Below are 20,176 nucleotides of genomic sequence, written 5' to 3'. Positions count from 1 at the left end.
CAAGCTTCAGGATCCTCCTCAGGCACAGAAGGGTAAGGGGAAATGGTATAACAAAGACTGGCAAGCAGTATGAAGCCTCTGGATTGGTCAAACCTAGCATAAAATACGAGGAGTTTGGCCTTCTACCACTGCCTGGTCAAAGAAGTCGCTTCTACCTACTGCTCTTCAGGTTCAAGTCCTCAACTCTAGTTCCAGTAGCAGAAAGCAGGAAATCAAGGTGTAGCGTTTGTGTGTGTGTGCGTGTGTGTGTGTGCACGTGCGTGTGTGTGTGTGATCCTCATTCCAGATTTTGGGACAGTTCTTCACAATCCCAGACTTGCCTTGACATGACAAGGACTTCTCAAACTACAATTCTGAGAACTGAATTCCTTTTCATGCCTATTGTTTCATGCCAGAGCTATAAAGTGTGTCAATCTGTCCTGTGCAGAAGGAAAACTAACCTGCCCACAAATGCCTTTCCAACTTTACTCCTAGAGGTTGCCGCAATGTTTGGAGCACACATTTTCCAGATGGCAGCTACAGCTGAAGGAGCTATTTGAAATTGGGGCTATTTTTTGGAGGTTTTTCTCTGAACAAAATGTATGTTGATCCAATACCCCAGAACAGCAGACCCAGATGGTCAAAGACATTTTTCAGCAATACTAGAGAGATTCATAATGGAAAAACATCAAGTTGCATGAAAATGAGCTGGAACAGTGTATGCCCTGGAAGGCTGTAGGCTAAAGACAGAAACCAGGATAGAACGTGCTTCACAAAAGCACATATGAGCTAAAAACTAGGAGAGGGGCCTCTGCTGGCATCTACACACCCTCCTAAGAAATGAAGCATCTCTTACACTGAAGCTGAAAGGGGAAAGATGTGCAGCATGCTTTCTGCAAACAGGATAGCTCTTGAGCCCCAAAGAACTGGAGCAAAAAGCTACTGCTACAATCAACAATACTATTTCAAATTATTATTTGGTGTCAGCACACAGGATGCAGCCAGACACTGAACCCTGTTAGAGACACAGAAAGCTGGTTTGTGTCAATTTAACATGAAAAGTGGAAAGCAATTTTGTTCAGAAATGCAGCTCTTCACCCCACATACACTCAAACACATTCAACTGGCCAAAAATAACCAAGAGCACTGATTGGCCATGTGTCCCACTCGCCAGGTCAAACCCTGTCCTCTATCAAATGAACGTGGCTTAAGCCCCACACCCCTATTAATTTAGTCTGGATTCTGGTCTTGCTTTTCCCCTGTTCCCCCGACACTTGCTTCTCCAATTCATGCCTATATTTTGCTAAGTTCTTCTACTTCCATGCACCTTTCAACCCCAATTCCTATCTTGGCTCTTCTCCTGCACTGTTGGCCCATTTGCTCTCTCACTTCCAGTGTCAAGCACCCAGACCACCACCATCTACAACCTGAAGTTTGTTTCCAGCTTTGATCTTTCTGCCTGGTCTTGGCCAGATTCAGATGTACATTGAACTGGATATGGAGATCAAATCAGGACAAAGATAATCTGGTAGTTATCTGTGTTATATTATCCTAATAAATGAGCCTGTCAGAATTTCTGCATTTTGCACCCACAGTATATTTTTTTACAGGCAGTCTCACAAAGAGAGTATTACAGGAGTCCAACCTGGATGTGACCAAAACAAACATTACCATGGCAGGTTCAGTGTCAAACTCCCTCCAAAAACATGCTTCCAACACAGGCCGTGCCCCTCTCAACAAAGAATAGCAGAGGAGTCTTGCCACATTGAACATCAGAGGTGCTCAAAGGGCTATACACTTCTCAGTCCTGACTTGGGATGAAGTGGGGTTCAGGGGCAAGGCCCTGACCGCCTTCACAGCTCAATGATGAGAAGGGGGTGGGATGAGGCCATTATGTCAGCTGCCGAAGTGCTTGGGAAGCACAGTGCCTCACTATTTTCCAAGCATCTCCAAGCCAAAAATATAATATTCACCCACCATCATTGAACACAATCATGGACCCTGGGTCCAAGTGAAATTGTTAAGCACTATAACCCCACCCATTTACTGCCTGTGTATGTATAAGGTGCTGGAAACAGGAAGCCAAGATAATGTATGCTTTAATACTCACCCATCATTATTCCTGCCATCTGTTTCCTGAGGTACCCTTGCAGAGAATTCAAGAAGGTGCCTGCTCTGGTGGGCAGAACTACCATGAAGTTCAGTAGAGCTGGGGCCCCATTCAAGCACACTGAAAGCAAAAAATAAAGCTGTGAGTTTCAGGAGTGAACCACAGCCAGATTCCCCCATTCATTTACCTATACTATAGCTCAGCTGAACCTAGGCCTGGGACATTTGAGTTGGTTCACTGTTCAGATTTGGCAACTCCTTAGCCAAGGCAGATCTTAAATTGATTTACAGCATTTGTACAATTTCTCACTTGCCCTTCACCATAAGGTCCCAGGGTGGGTTACATTAACAGCACACACAATTATAAAAACAGACGGAACCATTATAACAATAAAACAAGGAAAGTTGTTCCAAATGGAGAACAGTAATTTAAAAAGTTGCTGTAGCTATAACTGGAAAATCCCTGCCCATCTCACCTGAAATATCAACCCACTTAAGCAAGACACTATTCTCTTTGCCTTAGCACTTCTCCACACTGGCTACATGGTTATTATAAGGTTTATAGCTATAATATGCAAACTGCACTGAAAACTGCTATATAAATCAGGAGAAGGGAACCTCCACTCCTCCAGATGTTGTACTCCAATTCCCATCAGCTCCAGCCAGCAAGGTCAATGGCCAGGGATGATGGAAGTTGTTTCACTACCCCAATAAAATGCTTACTATTCTTGATAGCAAAGCCTCACCAATGGAATTCCTTGCCTAGGAAAAGCCATATGGTTACTGCATTGTCTTCTTTTAAGAGACTACTAAACAGCACCTTATTTAGTTGAAAACAGTATTCCGCGAGTCTGATTTTAGTGTGGTGTTGAGTTTTGTCATTAAGTATTTGGATTTTTTTAGCATTTTGAAATACTAATGGCATCTTGGTAGAAGGCATGGTTACTGGTCATTAACTATCACTGTTCAGGGCTACAGAACAACAGAAGTACCAGCAATCAAACTCCAGAGAGAGCGTATTTGGGTGTGGCTTGCATTCTTAGCCTCAATCAAATTAGAAATTGGCATAGTTGTTCTGAACTGGTTCACATGCAGTTTTATACAGCTAGTTCAGCTTAGCCTTGGAGGGGCTGTTATGGAGGGGGGTATTTCTGTTTTTATATGTTGTATGAAATGTTAATGTTTTAAATTATTTTTTTCTTTTCGTCCACCTGTGCAATGTACTGATATATCTTTTTAACTGTAAGTCACTTGGAGACCTTTTAGGTAATAAATAATTAATAAGTTCTACAGTATTACTACTACAAACACTAAAAATAATAATAATAACACAGCTTAGGGATCACCGGTCCCTGTCCAAACAAAATTCCACCAGACAGCACAAAACCCATGAATGAGCCTATTCGGATGCTTGGTCAATGACTTCATTCACCACATGATGCATTTCACAACACAAATTGTGGCCTCATTAGCAAGTAGCCTTCTATAGCCTTTCAATAAATTGTGGACATGCAATTATACTGGACTCTTGAGCCAAATTCCCAGCAAAAACATGAGTTTAAGATTTCCACAGATAACTGCAAGGAACAGAAGATAGATGACAAGGATACATTGCAGACACAACACCAGCCTCCCGCAAGCCATGTTCTGCACATTAGGAGCCAGACTCATTAATACATTGCTCCACACTTCTCCAAAGGTATTTTCTTCCTCCTAAAATTAGCCACAGTGTCTCAAAAACAAACCATCGTTTCCTTGTAAAGATAGAAACCATGGTGTGAAAAAATATTTGCAAACCAAGTATGCAGAGGATCCTGCAGACATGCTTCCTGCCAATGCACAAGTAATACAAAGCTATGGTTAGCAGCAGGAAAGGAAGATGAGGCTGGTAAAAATTGTCCTAGCCTACTTGGGTAGGGGGGCAGGATATAAAATTAATACCATGTGCATCCCGAGCCCCCTGGAAGAAAGGCAGGGCAAAAATGTAATTATTCCCTACTCTTGTGATCAGAATTGGTGAAATTCAAGGAAAGAGCAAAGGATAATCAGCCACCTTGGTGGGTAAGAGCATGGGTGCAGCAGAGAGCCTGCCCTCCATCTTCCTTGATTAGCAAAGCACACGTTTGCCCAGTGACACTTTCTCTGTCAAATTGATGGATTGGAAATCCATCTATGCCAGCAAACTTAACTGGGTCTGATTTGTAAATCTGGCCAAAAAACAAACCCTTGTGCAATTAAAATGTCAGATTTTTTTAAAAAAATCTAAGCAGTACAGTAACTGCTCTGCTCCAGCCAACAGTGATATCATCTGAAACATATGCCTGGTTATAAAAGTTTTCTGAGGACAGAATAATCCTTGAATTAGAGCTGGGAAGCTTCCAACAGCATAAATGAAAAACTGACAAGGGCTGGCAAATGCCAGGAGCAGAGACTGCTCCCCCTTCAGACAGAACTTCCGCAACACTTGCTCCAGCCAGCCCATTCTTGCAAATTAACCTGGTTAAGGCACCATCTACTGGGCCACTTTAGAATAAACATTGGAATCTTTCATCTTCCAATCAGTGCTGAATACAGATACAAATAAATGCTGGCCTTTCTCTTTTCGGAAAGAGAGTGGTCACTGCTTCATTGCCCCAGTATAGGACAACCTGATTTTTTTGCTTTGACTATAAAACAGCATGCGGCACAAATTTACACTTGGCTAGAGCATGGTGCTGATAATGCCAAGGCTGCAGATTCAATCCCTGTATGGGGCAGCTGCATATTCCTGCACTGCAGAGGACTGGACTAGATAATCCTCAGGATCCCTTCCAACTCTACGATTCTATGATTCTATAGTCGCTCAAAGTGAGCCTCACCATGTTCAATAGTGTACACAGGGTTACAGTCTTAGTCTGCAAAGAGTTTTTAGATCAACATCTGTAGACTGCCACACTACACAGTGACATGTGTGAAGAGTTTCTCTGTCTTTCCCCAGCTAAACTAATGGCTCTCAACATTAAATAGCTCTTTGTCCAAATTTCCCCCTTGATTTCTTGAAAAGCAGAGATCCCACAAGTGATATTATCTTTTCTGACTGACTGCTCAAAAGCCCAGTGTCCGACATAAACTGGCCCAGTTCAATGAGTGAGGCTGGCCATCCTTTTCCCACTATTAGAGGGCAGAAAGTCAGAGTGGCTCCTTTCGCTGGCGCTACTTCTCATATATAACATTCTCAAGATGCATTTCCCATACAACCTTGCCTCACTTTCCATGGAAGGGCACCATATGGATGGCAAAGGCACCAATGAGAGATCTGCATTTCAGAAGAATAATCCATCCAGCTACTGACAAATACAGTGGTGCCCCGCAAGACGAATGCCTCGCAAGACGAAAAACTCGCTAGACGAAAGAGTTTTCCGTTTTTTGAGGTGCTTCGCAAGACGAATTTCCCTATGGGCTTGCTTTGCAAGACGAAACATCTTGCGAGTTCTTGCGAGTTTGTTTCCTTTTTCTTAAAGCCGCTAAGCCGTTAATAGCCACTAAGCCGTTAATAGCTGCTAAGCCGCTAATAGCTGTGCAAGACGAAAAAACCGCAAGACGAAGAGACTCGCGGAACGGATTTATTTCGTCTTGCGAGGCACCACTGTACAGAATTAGTCCATGTGAGGGAAAACAACAGCCACACTCTTTTTAATGGGATAGCTCAAAGTTATCACTGGATCTCCCAGAAGTATAAACATAAGAGAAAAGCTTGCTCCTGACACTGTCATTGTCTAACTTTATTTTCAAACTTTCTGTCATCAGGGAACCCTTTCCATGCTGGTTTGAAATGGCAAAGAACCTTTGTGCTTCTGCCTTGCAGTCTCCATACACTGCAATACACTGTTGCACATTCTAGTATGAGCAACTGATAATAATAATAATAATAATAATAATAATAATAATAATAAAAATAATAATAATAATAATAATTTATTATTTATACCCCGCCCATCTGGCTGGGCCTCCCCAGCCACTCTGGGCGGCTTCCAAAAGAATATTAAAATACTATGATACATCAAACATTAAAAGCATCCCTGAACAGGGCTGCCTTCAGATGTCTTCTAAAAGTCTGGTAGTTGTTGTTCTCTTTGACATCTGGTGGGAGGGCATTCCACAGGGAGGGCGCCACTACAGAGAAGGCCCTCTGCCTGGTTCCCTGTAACTTGGCTTCTCGCAGTGAGGGAACCGCCAGAAGGCCCTTGGTGCTGGACCTCAGTGTCCGGGTAGAACGATGGGGGTGGAGACGCTCCTTCAGGTATACTGGACCGAGGCCGTTTAGGGCTTTAAAGGTCAGCACCAACACTTTGAATTGTGCTCGGAAACGTACTGGGAGCCAATGTAGGTCTTTCAAGACCGGTGTTATATGGTCTCGGTGGCCGCTCCCTGTCACCAGTCTGGCTGCTGCGTTCTGGATTAGTTGTAGTTTCCGGGTCACCTTCAAAGGTAGCCCCACGTAGAGTGCATTGCAGTAATCCAAGCGGGAGATAACCAGAGCATGCACCACTCTGGCGAGGCAGTCCACAGGCAGATAGGGTCTCAGCCTGCGTACCAGATGGAGCTGGTACACAGCTGCCCTGGACACGGATTTAACCTGTGCCTCCATGGACAGCTGTGAGTCCAAAATGACTCCCAGGCTGCGCACCTGGTCCTTCAGGGGCACAGTTACCCCATTCAGGACCAGGGAGTCCTCCACACCTGCCCACCTCCTGCCCCCCAGAAACAGTACTTCTGTCTTGTCAGGATTCAATCTCAATCTGTTAGCCGCCATCCATCCTCCAACCGCCTCCAGACACTCACACAGGACCTTCACCGCCTTCACTGGTTCTGATTTGAAAGAGAGGTAGAGCTGGGTATCATCCGCATACTGATGAACACCCAGCCCAAACCCCCTGATGATCTCTCCCAGCGGCTGCATGTAAATGTTGAAAAGCATGGGGGAGAGGACAGAACTCTGAGGCACCCCACAAGTGAGAGCCCAGGGGTCTGAACACTCATCCCCCACCACCACTTTCTGAACACGGCCCAGGAGGAAGGAGCGGAACCACTGTAGGACAGTGCCCCCAGCTCCCAGCCCCTCAAGACGGTCCAGAAGGATGTTATGGTCGATGGTATCAAACGCTGCTGAGAGATCCAGCAGAACTAGGAAACAGCTCTCACCTTTGTCCCTAGCCCGCCGGAGATCATCAACCAGTGCGACCAAGGCAGTTTCAGTCCCATGATGAGGCCTGAATCCCGACTGGAAGGGATCCAAATGGTCCGCTTCTTCCAGGCGTGCCTGGAGTTGTTCAGCAACCACTCGCTCAATCACCTTGCCCAAGAATGGAAGATTTGAGACTGGGCGATAGCTGGCCATCGTGGCCGCATCTAAAGATGTTTTTTTAAGAAGTGGTTTGATAACCGCCTCTTTCAGCGGGTCTGGGAAGGCTCCCTCACGGAGGGAAGCATTCACCACCCCACGAAGCCCATCGCCCAGTCCTTCCCGGCTAGCTTTTATAAGCCAGGATGGGCAAGGATCAAGGAGACAGGTGGTTGGTTTCACTCGTCCAAGCAGCCTGTCCACATCCTCGGAGGTAACAGATTGGAATTGATCCCATGCAATTTGACTAGACAGGACTCTAGCACTCTCCCGCCCCGGCCCTGCTCCCACGGTGGCGTCTACCTCTTCCCGAATCTGAGCGACTTTATCTGCAAAAAACTTTGCAAAATCATTGCAGGAGAACATGTGGCCCGTACTGGGCCCCGATGTAGCAGGTGGTTCCGCTAAATTGCGGACCACCTGAAAAAGTCTCCTGCTGCTGTTTTCTGCAGATGCAATAGAGGCGGTGAAGAAAGTCTTCTTCGCCGTCGCTACCGCCACTTGGTAGGCTCGACATTGAGCTCTAACCTGTGTCCGGTCAGCTTCAGAATGAGTTATCCGCCACCGGCGCTCTAGCCGTCTCAACGATTGTTTCATTGCCCTCAGATCCGTGGAAAACCATGGGGCTCTCCGGGCTCCATGCAATCGGAGAGGGCGCTTCGGAGCCAAACAGTCAATAGCCCTGGTTAACTCCACATTCCAGCGGGCCACCAGGGAATCAGCTGAAAGGCCATCAACATGGGATAAAGCATCCCCTACCACTCTCTGGAAACCATTTGGATCCATTAAGTGGCGGGGGCGGACCATCCGAATCGGTCCCACCTCCCTGCAGAGGGGAAGGGTCGCGGAGAAGTCCAGTTGCACCAGGAAGTGATCTGACCATGGCACTTCTTTTGTTTCACTTTTAGTTAGTGTCAGGTCACCAACATCCGTAGAGGTAAACACCAGGTCCAAGGCATGTCCGCGGCTATGGGTTGGGCCAAACTTATTCAGGGACAGCCCCATGGAGGCCATGCTTTCCATGAAGTCCCGAGCGGCCCCTTGTAAGGTCGTATCGGCATGGATATTAAAATCCCCTAGGACAACCAAACTAGGCGTCTCCAGGAGAACATCCGCCACGACCTGAAGCAGCTCAGGCAGAGAATCCTTGGTGCAGCGGGGAGGTCGGTACACCAAAAGGAATCCTGTACTGCCCCTATTGCCCAACTTCCAGAACATGCACTCAGAGAACTGGGTCTTCCCAATAGGACGCCTGGTGCAAACTAATGACTTCCTAAAAATCACTGCAACCCCCCCTCCCCGCCCACAAGGCCTGGGTTGCTGTGCGTAAGAGAAACCTGGTGGACAAGCAGCAGTAAGAACAGGCCCATCCGCTTCATTCAACCAAGTCTCTGTTACACATGCCAGGTCAAATCCCCCATCCATGATCAGGTCATGGATGGCAGTGGTCTTATGAATCATTGACCTGGCATTGCACAGCAGCACCTTCAGGTCATGTGGGTATCCCTTGCTGATTCTAGTATCCATCTGGTCAGGACCAGACCTGGAGGCAGGGATAGTCCTCAGACAACGACTAAACCTGCCTCCTCTGTAATGACATGGTCTGGTCTTAGCGTAACTCCTCCTCCTACCCGAGATCACTGAGATCGGTTGTCCCAACGCATCCCCCCCTGTGGAACATGCCGCAGCCATTTTGTTGGCTGGGACCCACCCAAAGTGTTGGCCAGGTTTACTGAAAAATGCTGTCCTGTGGATTCACGCTGTAGTGAGATATCAGCAATTAGGAGATTTTATCTATTGACCTCAGTAAGCCACCAGAGCTTGAGAATAAAAATCAAAGGATTCATCTCTGTTTTGAAACCACCTCTGGGTATATTGTTGCCTGATGAGGGTGTTGGAAAGGAGCCTCACCTTAGTCTGTCATAATTCAGCATTACGAAGGCTAGGAGCACCATCACACAGAGTGCTCTTCTCTTTGGAGGGGAGCCTTTGAGATTCTGGTTCTGGAAAAGAAGAAAAGCATTAGAGAAAAGTAAGAGTGAATGCAGACGGCATTTTCCCACTCCTTCCAACATTAAGAATGACATTATTATTTGTGCCAAAAGGGGGTTGCAACATCAATCATAGTGACTTAATATTGTTGACATTTCTCACATATTCACCCAAATACAGCATCAGCTGTGATCTTGATTAACAACCAACAGGGAAAACAGAACTCTATTTGATCTTTCAATGGCATCCTTCTCAACATACTTCAGATTGCTTAAGTGACCCCCATATTCTTGGCAGAGAGGGCCTTGAAGAGCACATGTGAATCCTCAAGGCTGAACATGTCTACCCTCCAATTCAGATAGCATAAAATATTGCTGTACAAGATTCTGCATACGTATGGAGGGCAATGCTCCCAATGCCCTCCTTCAACTGATCTAGGTCCCAAAGCCTTGGTTCTTAAGTGGTACATGGGCAAGTGAAGAAGAGGATGCAGAGTGATCAACCACATCTGAATCCATGTAAAGCAGAAGTTACCATGATCAGCAGATTTCACAGCCTAGAAATACTTATTAATCCGGGTTCCCTTGTCAGCACATTACCACAGTAAACAATCTCCTTCAACATGCTTATTTCTCACAACCCCACACCTACCTCCACTGCCAGTTCATCCAGCTGCCTCTTCAGAGTGCTATTTTCTCTCTTAAGGTGATCATTCTCCAACAAGGCTGACTTCAACCTAGCCTCCAAACCCAGCATATATTCTTTTTTCTTCCTGCGTGATTGACAAGCTGATTCACGGTTCTTTATCATACGTTGCTGCCGTCTCAGAACATTCATCTATGAATGAGGGACAGGAAACTTGTTAATGCTAGAATGCTATCATACTTGCAAAGAAAGGGTCACATTGTTACATAAGCAATGAAGTTACACATTTTTATATGGCGAGGAGAGGGGAATTTGGGGGGAGAGAGCCAACAAAATTGTTTATTGGAAAAAAGAAACATGAAATTCAGGAGATTTTTACCATGGCTCTTGTTGCTTTGATCCAGAACTCTTATTTCAACTTCAACCTTCTCTAAATTTGATTAAGATGTATTCACCATGTAAGCAACACTGCATTTAAAACCACGATGTTCTTTTCAGTCAGACACAGCTTTATTTAATAATCCTATTTATTTGTAATACACAAGCCAAACTCTCCTGAAATGTTTTAAGGCTTGTATTTCAGTCTTGGCTATTTACAATGTTTAATAGCTTGTATTTCAGCCTTGGCTAATCTAGCATTTAAATGCTCTGCAAATAATCTTGCAATTTATTCCCACAGAACACCGCTGGGAAGCCCCCAATATTTTGGCTTGTGTTTCTTTAAGGGAAATGGAGTTTTTACTCTTCTCTGGGAGTGTTGTGGGTTCCTTCCTATCTAGCTTAGTCAGAGACATTTTGCCTGGTTATGTTTACAATCTGGTGACAATTGACAAAGCCGGGGGGGGGGGGAGGCAGGCACACTGCTATGCCTGCTGATGAAGAGGGAGGCTCAATGAAGCTAAATTTTCAAGTCTCCCTGGCTTGAGGGATACCTGGAACTGGAAGCACTCTTGGATCCTGTCAGCCTCAATGACCCCAAGGCACCAGGTGAATGGCACCAGAAGTGACCTGACATACCATTAAGGTGTGAGAGAAGTGAAGGGGTCAGCCAAACAGGTAAGTCAACAGGTGGCATTCTTTGAACCACCCCAAGATCTTATGATGAAGGGCAGTATATAAATCTAATTAACAACATGTGACAGAGGCTTAGTTCTCACTGAAGTGCACTACTTCTGATGACATGTTCCTCTATGCCCCCACAATCTTTCCACACCAAAAACTAGGATAAAAACAAAGTTCTAACATTGTTTAAAATTGTCCCTGACTTTTTAAAATGCAGGGCATTCCCTGCATTCCATCCCCATGTAGACCTTCAGTTTGAAGTGGTCCAGCCCAGTCATAGTTTTACCACCGCAGTGATAATTACCGCCTACTGTGGAAGTATGGGAAGACAGGGTATCTAACCAGTTTTTATCTATATCGCAGACCAGTGAAAACTCATTCAATGCAGTTGCGGCCCTCTATTGAACCCAACTCTTGTGTCTCGCAGCATCATTACTGGGATTGGGGACAACTTGCAGTTTTCTGGTCGGAGAGGGAAATTGGGAGAGAAGGTTTTAGTTCTCACCTGCATTTCCAAGTGCTGCATCTTTTTTAAGTGGCTGAAAATTGGACAAAAAAAATGGAAATGCATGGCTAGCCCTGAGATGGCTGGCAAAAACCCTGAGGCAGCAACTTCCAGGCAGGGTGGGGACTGTGTCTCCTGGTACAGAAAAAACAGCTCAACAAAGCTTTGCTCCTCTGCCCTGCAACCACACTCAATATTCCAACAATAACTTCAGCATAACTGGGAAAAAGAAGTTCAACAATGCCATCTACCTACAGATTTTTCTTTTAAGAGGATTGATAAAATCTTGGGGCAGGGAAGAGGATGGCTCAAACTGGCGCATCCTTGCAGCCACATCCACCTCCAGGAGAAAAAAATCAGGAAATGAGTAAGTCAGGAAAACAGATCAGGCACAACATTGGAAATAGGAAATAGGCATAATGGTGGAAACAGTGTATCCAGTTCTGTGTTTCCTTCATAATCCTAATGTGTGGGTGGGATCACTTTTTAAAATATATTTTATTATATTTCCACAAATTTCACATAACCATAATATAATAATCTTTAATTATTTCTGTTGCTCATAGTTCAAATCCTGCTCATGAATTCATCATATTATAGCTCTTTAAATAGTCCAAAAAAAGGCTTCCATTCCACCATAAAACAATCATCATTAAGTTCTCTTATTTTACATGTCAGCTTTGCTGATTCAGAATAGCCTATCACTTTGCCTATCCATTCTTCTCTGGTAGGAACTTCTTCATCTTTCAATTTCTGTGCATAAAGTATCCAAGCTGCTGTTGTCACATACATAAACCTTTTTTTTTTTTTTTAACTTCGTCTCTATAATCCCTAGAAGAGCCCTGAATTGTTGCTAATGGTGCTCTACAAGTTTTCTTGGAATCCTAAAAGAAGATTTGCAGCAAAAACTCTCTAGGTGCAAGGGCCAATTACAAACTTTTGTTAGAAAGAACTTACATCCATGCTAGTATTTGGGGAAGCAGCATGAAGAACAGGCTTAGCCTCAGTAAGTTTTCCGGAGGTCAAACTCTTTCCCACTGTTTGCGGCAATACATTTACAGCATGGCCTGGTAGTTGTGCGACTCCACCAGTGACAGCAATGGCTGGATTAGTGGCAGGAAGGATTGCGGGTGCCTGAAAATGCACCACGGCAGGCTGAGAAAGCATTACCGGCTGACCTGAAATAGAGAGAAACAGCACTGCAGAACTGATTTATCACACAAAGAAACAGATTTCTATGCATGTTAAGTCTTGTCCCTTGGCAGCTGTATCAAGAGAACTGATTTATTGCCCAAAGTTGAAACTTAACACTGATGCCAGACCTAGAAAAACATTTCAAATCCTAGGCACTCTGTCTCCTAGGATGGGATGGGATGCGAAGATTTCCTTTAGTAACACCCAATGAGTTGCAGCTGCCCGGTGATACCCCCTCCCTCCTTTTAAGCAGTACACTCTGGGCCATAACATATATCACTTTGGATACTACCTTCAGTTTTTAAAAAAGTTACAAGGTGGCAAAGAAGCTGCTTAACAGTCTCTGCCAAATCACACCAACGAGTCTTCTAGTCCAGCCCTAGATTTTCAGCAGTGTCCCATCAAATACTGTCAGGAAGCTTAGAAGCAGAAGAAAGCTGGAGGTGTATTTCTTATTGATTATGACTCAGTGTCAGGTAATCAGAGAAATACTGCCTCTGAACACAGAGGTGTCACTTAGACATCATTATTAAGCTACTGTATGTAGATGGTTCCTTGAGCAGGAAGGTGTGGTTTCCCAGGAATGTTTACCAGCCAGACATTCCACCTTGGCTGCTGAAGAGCATTAATGTATACGGTAATTGATGGGTACCTTCTTCTTTGTAAATCATGTGGAGATCTTTTTTAAAAAAATGTTGAAAGACAACTAATATATGTTTAAAGTTTGCATCTTCCATTAACTCACAATGCTTTTAAAAGTCATCTATGCTTGGGCACATAGATGGCTCTTTGCATCCTTGGTCTTACTATAGAAAGGACCTACAAAGTAGTACTTGACCATTTCACCACTGGGTGCCAAAACTGAACATGCATAATGAGCCTGAGGGTTGAAGCTGCTTAACTGCGTACATTAAAGATAGTTCTATATTAAAGCAATTTAAAAACATTGGCAACCCACCTTGCTTAAGAAAACTGGCACTGATCCAGTTTCCTTTTCACACATGAGAGCCAAGCTTTCCACCCTCCACCAACTGCTCACATACCTTTTGCAGGTGCTGGCTGGATAGCAACAACTGGCTGCTGCTTTGGCAGTGCCAAGAGTGTTTGAAGAGCTGGAATGACAATAGCTTTTGCATGAACACTGACGCTGGTCTGAGGCTCCCGAAAGGCAGGCAACAAAGGTTTAGGTTGAACCAAAGGTTTGGAGGCTGGCTGACTACATCGACTGGAGGTCACAGAAGATCCATTTGCTGGAGAACAGAATGAAACTGGATTGAAATTGAAGTGCTCTTCCAAAAAGATTACAATTACTGGTTCCTTTTTATCCAGGACATGCATTAGCATGAAGTTAAGCAGTCATGCACCTCAACAGAGGTGACAGCATGGGCAGGAGAGCAGGGAGGAAAGCAAGAACATAGGAAGCTGCCTTATATAATCAGACCCTTGTGTTGATCTAGTTCAGTATTGTCTACGCCAGAGACGTCCAGCTTCCAAGAGACTGTGATCTACTCACAGTATAAAAAAACTGGCATTGATCTACCCATTGTCGAGTTGTTGAGTTTTTTCTTTTGGGGACTACACTAACTAGCAGCGATTCTCTAGGGTTTCAGACAAGGGATCTCCTATCTGGATGCTCTGCTACTGAGGTACGAATCCCTCAAATAGAAAATGCATCAGATGATGCATTTCAAGGCTATTCAAGATAGCCTTAAGCACAAAATCTGCTTTTAAATATCAACAAAACCTGGAAGCTACTTATGATTAAAACTATTAAAAACATGTACATTTCAAACTAGCTTTATATATGTTGAACTTGTGTAAGCAACCATCCTTTAATTCTAATGTTTGTGACATCAGGAGGTCACTGCAAGCCCCCTCTAAGAATCAACAACCAGAAAAGGAAGCTAGATGAAAAAGGGGACAGATCACTAACATCAACAATAGCAATTTATATAGCACATTTCAAGTGTCCAATACATAGGGTTTAGTGAATGGTCTTAAGGTTTTTAAAGATGCCAAATAATTGTGTGTCAAAATTTTAAAATATTGTTAATGATTTTTAATACAATTATTTACAAAAGCTGCAGGTAGCAGGAATCATCACTGACACAGGAGAAAATGCCTCATCTACGGTGCTGATGCTTCTGATACATCTCTTAAAAACGAAGAATGACTCTTTCTTCAGAACTACTGCTTATACATATGCAAACTTACGCATATATACTGATCAATTAAAACTCATACAATTCATTTTCTCAGCTATTTTAAACTGAGTGACAGCCCTAATTCTCAGTCACACTTATAATGGGAGAGGCCAGAATTATGACTCCTATAATGCAGATGGCCAGAGCAAACATATCTGCTATACCCGAGCGGTTTGTTGTTCTGGGTGGAGGCTTCTTCTCCTTTCGTCCTACAGGTGAGGAAAGACTTTGAGAGCCCCTGTCATATAAAGACACAGGCGATGGGTGGGAACTGGAGCCCAGCTCTACCCCCTCCTGAGAAAGTAAAAACAAAAACGAAACAAAATGAGTCAATTCCAGTTGCAATAAATAAGTAGAAGACGAACACATGCTAATAAAAAGTCTATTTTCAAATTTGCACTCTTTTCACACGCTATCTATGGCATGCTATGCTAAATCTTCAAGATCCCAACCCAGCTCATTAAGTCCTATGTAAGCCATTTATACCCAGTATCTGCAGTTATCACAGTAGCTGGAAATGGTGGATTAAAGGGTGCGGAGGTTGAGGGGGAGAATGTACAGCAGCCCCAAATAGAATTTCAGTTAATAAAAACCATGAATTGTAATAGGTGAGGACTTGCAATGAACCATATCAGTCTCTAGGTTTGGAAAATTCGTAGGCAAATATCAAATCAGTCAAAGACTCACTCAAATGGCCTTGGGCAAGTCACCTGCCCTTAACCTCAAGGAGAGAGTACAATAATTTATTCCTTGCATCATTCCTACTGCAGCAGAGCCTTAATTCTGGTTTGCTCCCAGGTATTTTCTAGAAAACATCAGCAGAAGAACATGGAAGTTACATAGGAGAGATGAAAAGCAATCGCTTCTATGCAACTTTAAAAACTACATATAGCTCTGAATTCTAACTCCATTAAATGCTACCCCACTGGATGTGACTAGCACAAAATGTTCAGCTGCTTACAGGTACATGTACTGGAGAATCCACAGATAGAGGAGAAGGAACTGAATCAGCTGAAGTGGCTGGCGAGGGGGGCTCCACTTCACAGTCTGCATCTGCAAAATGAGGGTGTAAATGAATGTAAGACTATTTTTTTTTAATAATAGATTTTATTAAAGTTTTAAAGGTTACAGAAAGAAAAATAGAAAAAGTTAAACAAACAAAGCACAAAAACAAAAGAAAAAAAAAGAAAAAAAAACGAAAAAAACACACAAATCCAACCTTTACATAACTTTCTTTCCTTTACTTATTTCCTTGACCTCCTCACACCACCCTTTTTTGTATTCTAGTTCAATTAGATATTTCAGCAAATCCTTTCCATCTTTGTTTTTATCCTAAAAAATTATCTTGATATACTATAATTTTACATTCTCCTCTTTCACTAATTACCAATCCATTTTTACTTAATCCTTTATAAGAATGTAAGACTAAACAGGTGCCTCTATGTGTAGAATTCTGGATTGTAAGTATGATGCTGAAATAGATTTAATGAGTTAATATCCTCTTTGGTTTGAGTGTTTGGGTTCCCCAGTGTCCCTTCTTTAGAAAGATTAAAACACAGCATGACGTTAGGAACCTTATACATCATTTCCCCTTGGATCAGACTATTTTCCCCATATCCAGACTATCAGGATATGAGCAAAGAGATTTTCCATTGATTTAGGGAGAATTCATTATGGTTCAAAGTCGGCACAACAGAGTGTTGTTGCCCTCAGGTCCTGCTTGTGAGCTTGCTATCAAAATTCGGTTGTCCACTGCAAGAACAGAATGCTGGACTAAAATGGCCTTTGGTCTGATCCACCAGGGCTCCTCCAATGTTATCTTATGCAAGAGGTCTCATTACTACCATGTCAACGCCAAGCACTTAAGCTGTGTGAAAAATGGGTATATTTCAGAAGCAGCATCGAATATTTGCAATGAGCAACCCATCCGGAAATTACCTGCTGGGATCTGCTTTGAAACATCACAGGAGTCCAAGTCCCAATGTATCAGATCCAAGTCAAAGTCAAAATCACAAAGATTGTTTTCCTACAAATTAAAGTGAGCAAAATTAGAAATGGAGAGAGAAGCAAACTGAATAAGCGGTATATTCAAGAAATACTAGGTAGACTTTCGGTTTGCTGCAAGGGGAGAAGGAAGCAGATGCTGCTATTGCAGTGACCCGGCTGCTGCTTTTTTGGAGTTTTGGGGTAGCTCAGAGGCAACAAGCACCCCAAAGAAGGTCCTGGGGAGGACCAGGACATTGAGGGGTTCCACAGTGACCAAAACGAGCTCCCAATGGGTCCGCTTGGTTCCACCAGGAGCCAGGTCATCCCAGTGGTTGAGCCGTGGTCACTGGGCTCTAACGCACTCCAACAGCAAGCCTTGTCATTCCTCTCTCAGGAGTGGAAAATTTCCGAAAATTTAACCAAAGGAACAAAAGGATTAATTTTGAATTATTTTGAACTATTGGATCTATTTGGTGTATTGACTGGAGAACAAAAAAGGGAGTCTTCTCCGGAAATGTTTGCTGCCCTGCATGGGAACAAGCTGTTTGAAGAAATCAAGGTAACAAAAAAAGCCTGCCATCGCAAATAAAGGAAGGGGATAGGGTGGTCAAATTGAGAAGCTTAAGTGAATGACCCTTAAGAGAAAAAAAAACCCATGACTATAACCACTACACTGCCTATAACCACTTCTATATTTTAAAGGACATTATTTTATACTTCTTTATATTGTTGTGAGAAGGAGGCTATTAAGAAAATGGACTATTATTTGAGTGATTATAATATACCTGAGTGTCTAAAGAAAAACAGTACAGTGGTACCTCGGGTTACATACGCTTCAGGTTACATACGCTTCAGGTTACAGACTCCGCTAACCCAGAAATATTACCTCAGGTTAAGAACTTTGCTTCAGGATGAGAACAGAAATCGTGCACCACCAGCGCAGAAGCAGCAGGAGGCCCCATTAGCTAAAGTGGTGCTTCAGGTTAAGAAAAGACCTCCAGAACGAATTAAGTACTTAACCTGAGGTACCACTGTAATTTTGAATGCAGCAATATTGATTTTGGAACTGCAGGTGGCAATAAGCTGAATGAAGATGGGCAAAGCATCGAGACCAGATGGACTTACCACAATTTATTTTTAAAAGTTTCAGGATGTACTTATAGAACCACTTAAATACACCATGAATAGAATTTTGGTGACTGGCACTGTTTCAGCTTCTTGGAAAGATGCATTTATTACTTTGATTCCTAAACAAGATAGTGATCTAACAAAGACTAAGAATTATAGACCTATTTCTTTATTGAACTGTGACTATAAACTACTTGCCACAATTTTGGCTGATAGATTGAAAAGGACATTGACCAAGTCAGTCCACAGAGACCAGGCCAGTTTTATAACAAGCCGACAAGTGAAATATAAAATAAGAAATGTAATTAATTTGAGTACCTGGAAGGAATGAAAAAAATGATCTTTCTAGACATGGAGAAAGCCTTTGATAATATTTCCTGGTCATTTATGATCAAGGTTTTAGAAAAGATGGAGACAGGTAATTCATTTCTAGCAGGTATTAAAATAATTTATGCTATTCAGTCTGCAGATATATTAGTAAATAATATTCTCTCAGAAAAATGTAAAATAAGAAAAGGAACTAGACAAGGTTGTCCCCTATCTCCATTGTTATTTATCTTGAGGTTAGAAATATTGCTTCAGAATATAAGGAGAAATAGGAAAATTAAAGGTTTTGAAGTGGGACGAAGGGTCTATAAATTAAGGGCATTTGCTGATGATGTGGTGTTAACATTGGAACAACCATTGGAGAGCGTTCCCAAAGCGCTAGAAGAAATTAAAAGGCTTGGGGAAGTGGCAGGTTTTAAAATAAATTCAGACAAAACCAAAAGGTTGGTCAAAAAAAAGTTTTTTAAAAAAAGTTTTAGAAAGGTTGTCTGGTTTAAAAATGTTCTGTTAGCTCCAAAATGGAAAGTGAGCGAGGTCCCTTGTAAAGAGGATTGGCTTTAGAATATGATGCTAGAATATGCAGAACTTACAGGCTTAACATGCAAAATAAGAGAGCAAGAAGAACATATATTTAAAGAAGACTGGAAAATATTGACTATATGGAAAACAATTGTACACAGCTGAAAATGCTGGCAGTATCAAGATAAATTCAACAGAGAAAACAATATTTGATTAATGTAGAAGTGGAAAATTGATTTGAATGGTTAAAGAAATTATGCAGGAAAGTACGATATGTAATATGAACTATGAAAGGAGAAGAAGGGAAGTCATTGGATATTTTAAAGTTTGTAAAATGTTTATTTTGAAATATAGAAAATTGAAAACTCAATAATTTTTTTTTTTTTTTAAATACTGGGTATTCAACTAAGTTTGACTCGGAGTAGACCCACCTAAATGAAACATAATTTAGACATGTTCCAAAATTTAAATAGTTCTACTATGAGAAAACAGTTGAATATCACCCACTACTTCATTTACTTTTGCTAGCAATAATCTATCAAGCAGGCTGAAGTTAACTGAGGGTCTTTGTCTGAAAATGCTCAGGCATTTGTGAGAGGCATCAGTTTCAACATGTCCTCAGCCTATACTTATTCCCTTTACATCTCTTAAGTCTAGATTCCTAGTTCACCAGATGCATATGTCAGGCCTTTCTAGATATGGCTGCAGAGCTACAGAACGGCTTGCCTATTTGAACTTAAAATGGTTTTCTGTACATTTTCCACTATGTACATTAGCAGCCCATGACTTCTGAGTTTGAAATTTCAGGCTGTCCAAACATTAACAATACAGTATTGTGTGCTTAAATGGTTATTCCAAGATAATATATGCTGCACACATTCTGAATATCAAATGTTGAAATAAATGTTTACATAGAATCAGATAAAACAACATACTAGGGCATAAAGCTAAAAGTTGGTTGCCTAAAACATCCAATACATACCTGCCAGCACATGTAGAACATTTGTTACATATAAACAAATTGGAGGCAGAATTCATGAATACATGAATACATGAATTCATGAATATGCTTTTCTTACATATAGAAAGTAAAAAAATATATATACTACTGATGTTTTTAAAAGCATCTATGTGCTACTGACGAGA

At 42.4% G+C, this 20,176-nt stretch overlaps 2 protein-coding genes across 4 annotated transcripts in view; one reads left to right on the top strand and one right to left on the bottom strand.

Annotated features, from left to right (window-relative positions):
- HSD17B7 (hydroxysteroid 17-beta dehydrogenase 7) overlaps positions 1 to 18,112 on the top strand; it is a 158,896-nt gene extending 140,784 nt beyond the window's left edge. For both annotated transcript variants that reach the window (XM_079981599.1, XM_079981598.1), the window contains one exon: positions 17,896 to 18,112. In XM_079981599.1, coding sequence (XP_079837725.1) covers positions 17,896 to 18,080 — 185 coding nt within the window. In that variant the 3' untranslated portion in view covers positions 18,081 to 18,112. The remainder of the gene's footprint in view (positions 1 to 17,895) is intronic.
- Positions 1 to 20,176, bottom strand: part of ATF6 (activating transcription factor 6) — an 89,543-nt gene that overhangs the window by 66,457 nt on the left and 2,910 nt on the right. For both annotated transcript variants that reach the window (XM_079981392.1, XM_079981391.1), the window contains exons 3-10: positions 17,009 to 17,096; positions 16,032 to 16,123; positions 15,235 to 15,364; positions 13,910 to 14,116; positions 12,630 to 12,850; positions 10,112 to 10,297; positions 9,380 to 9,471; positions 2,090 to 2,209 (exon numbers count right to left, since the gene is read on the bottom strand). In XM_079981392.1, the coding sequence (XP_079837518.1) occupies positions 2,090 to 2,209; positions 9,380 to 9,471; positions 10,112 to 10,297; positions 12,630 to 12,850; positions 13,910 to 14,116; positions 15,235 to 15,364; positions 16,032 to 16,123; positions 17,009 to 17,096 (1,136 nt within the window). The remainder of the gene's footprint in view (positions 1 to 2,089; positions 2,210 to 9,379; positions 9,472 to 10,111; positions 10,298 to 12,629; positions 12,851 to 13,909; positions 14,117 to 15,234; positions 15,365 to 16,031; positions 16,124 to 17,008; positions 17,097 to 20,176) is intronic.

The sequence above is a fragment of the Podarcis cretensis genome (assembly GCF_951804945.1).
Source record: "Podarcis cretensis genome assembly, chromosome: 6".
Taxonomy (NCBI): domain Eukaryota; kingdom Metazoa; phylum Chordata; class Lepidosauria; order Squamata; family Lacertidae; genus Podarcis; species Podarcis cretensis.
The sequence above is the reverse complement of the archived record's forward strand: the minus strand, read 5'-3'. Positions and strand labels throughout refer to the sequence as shown.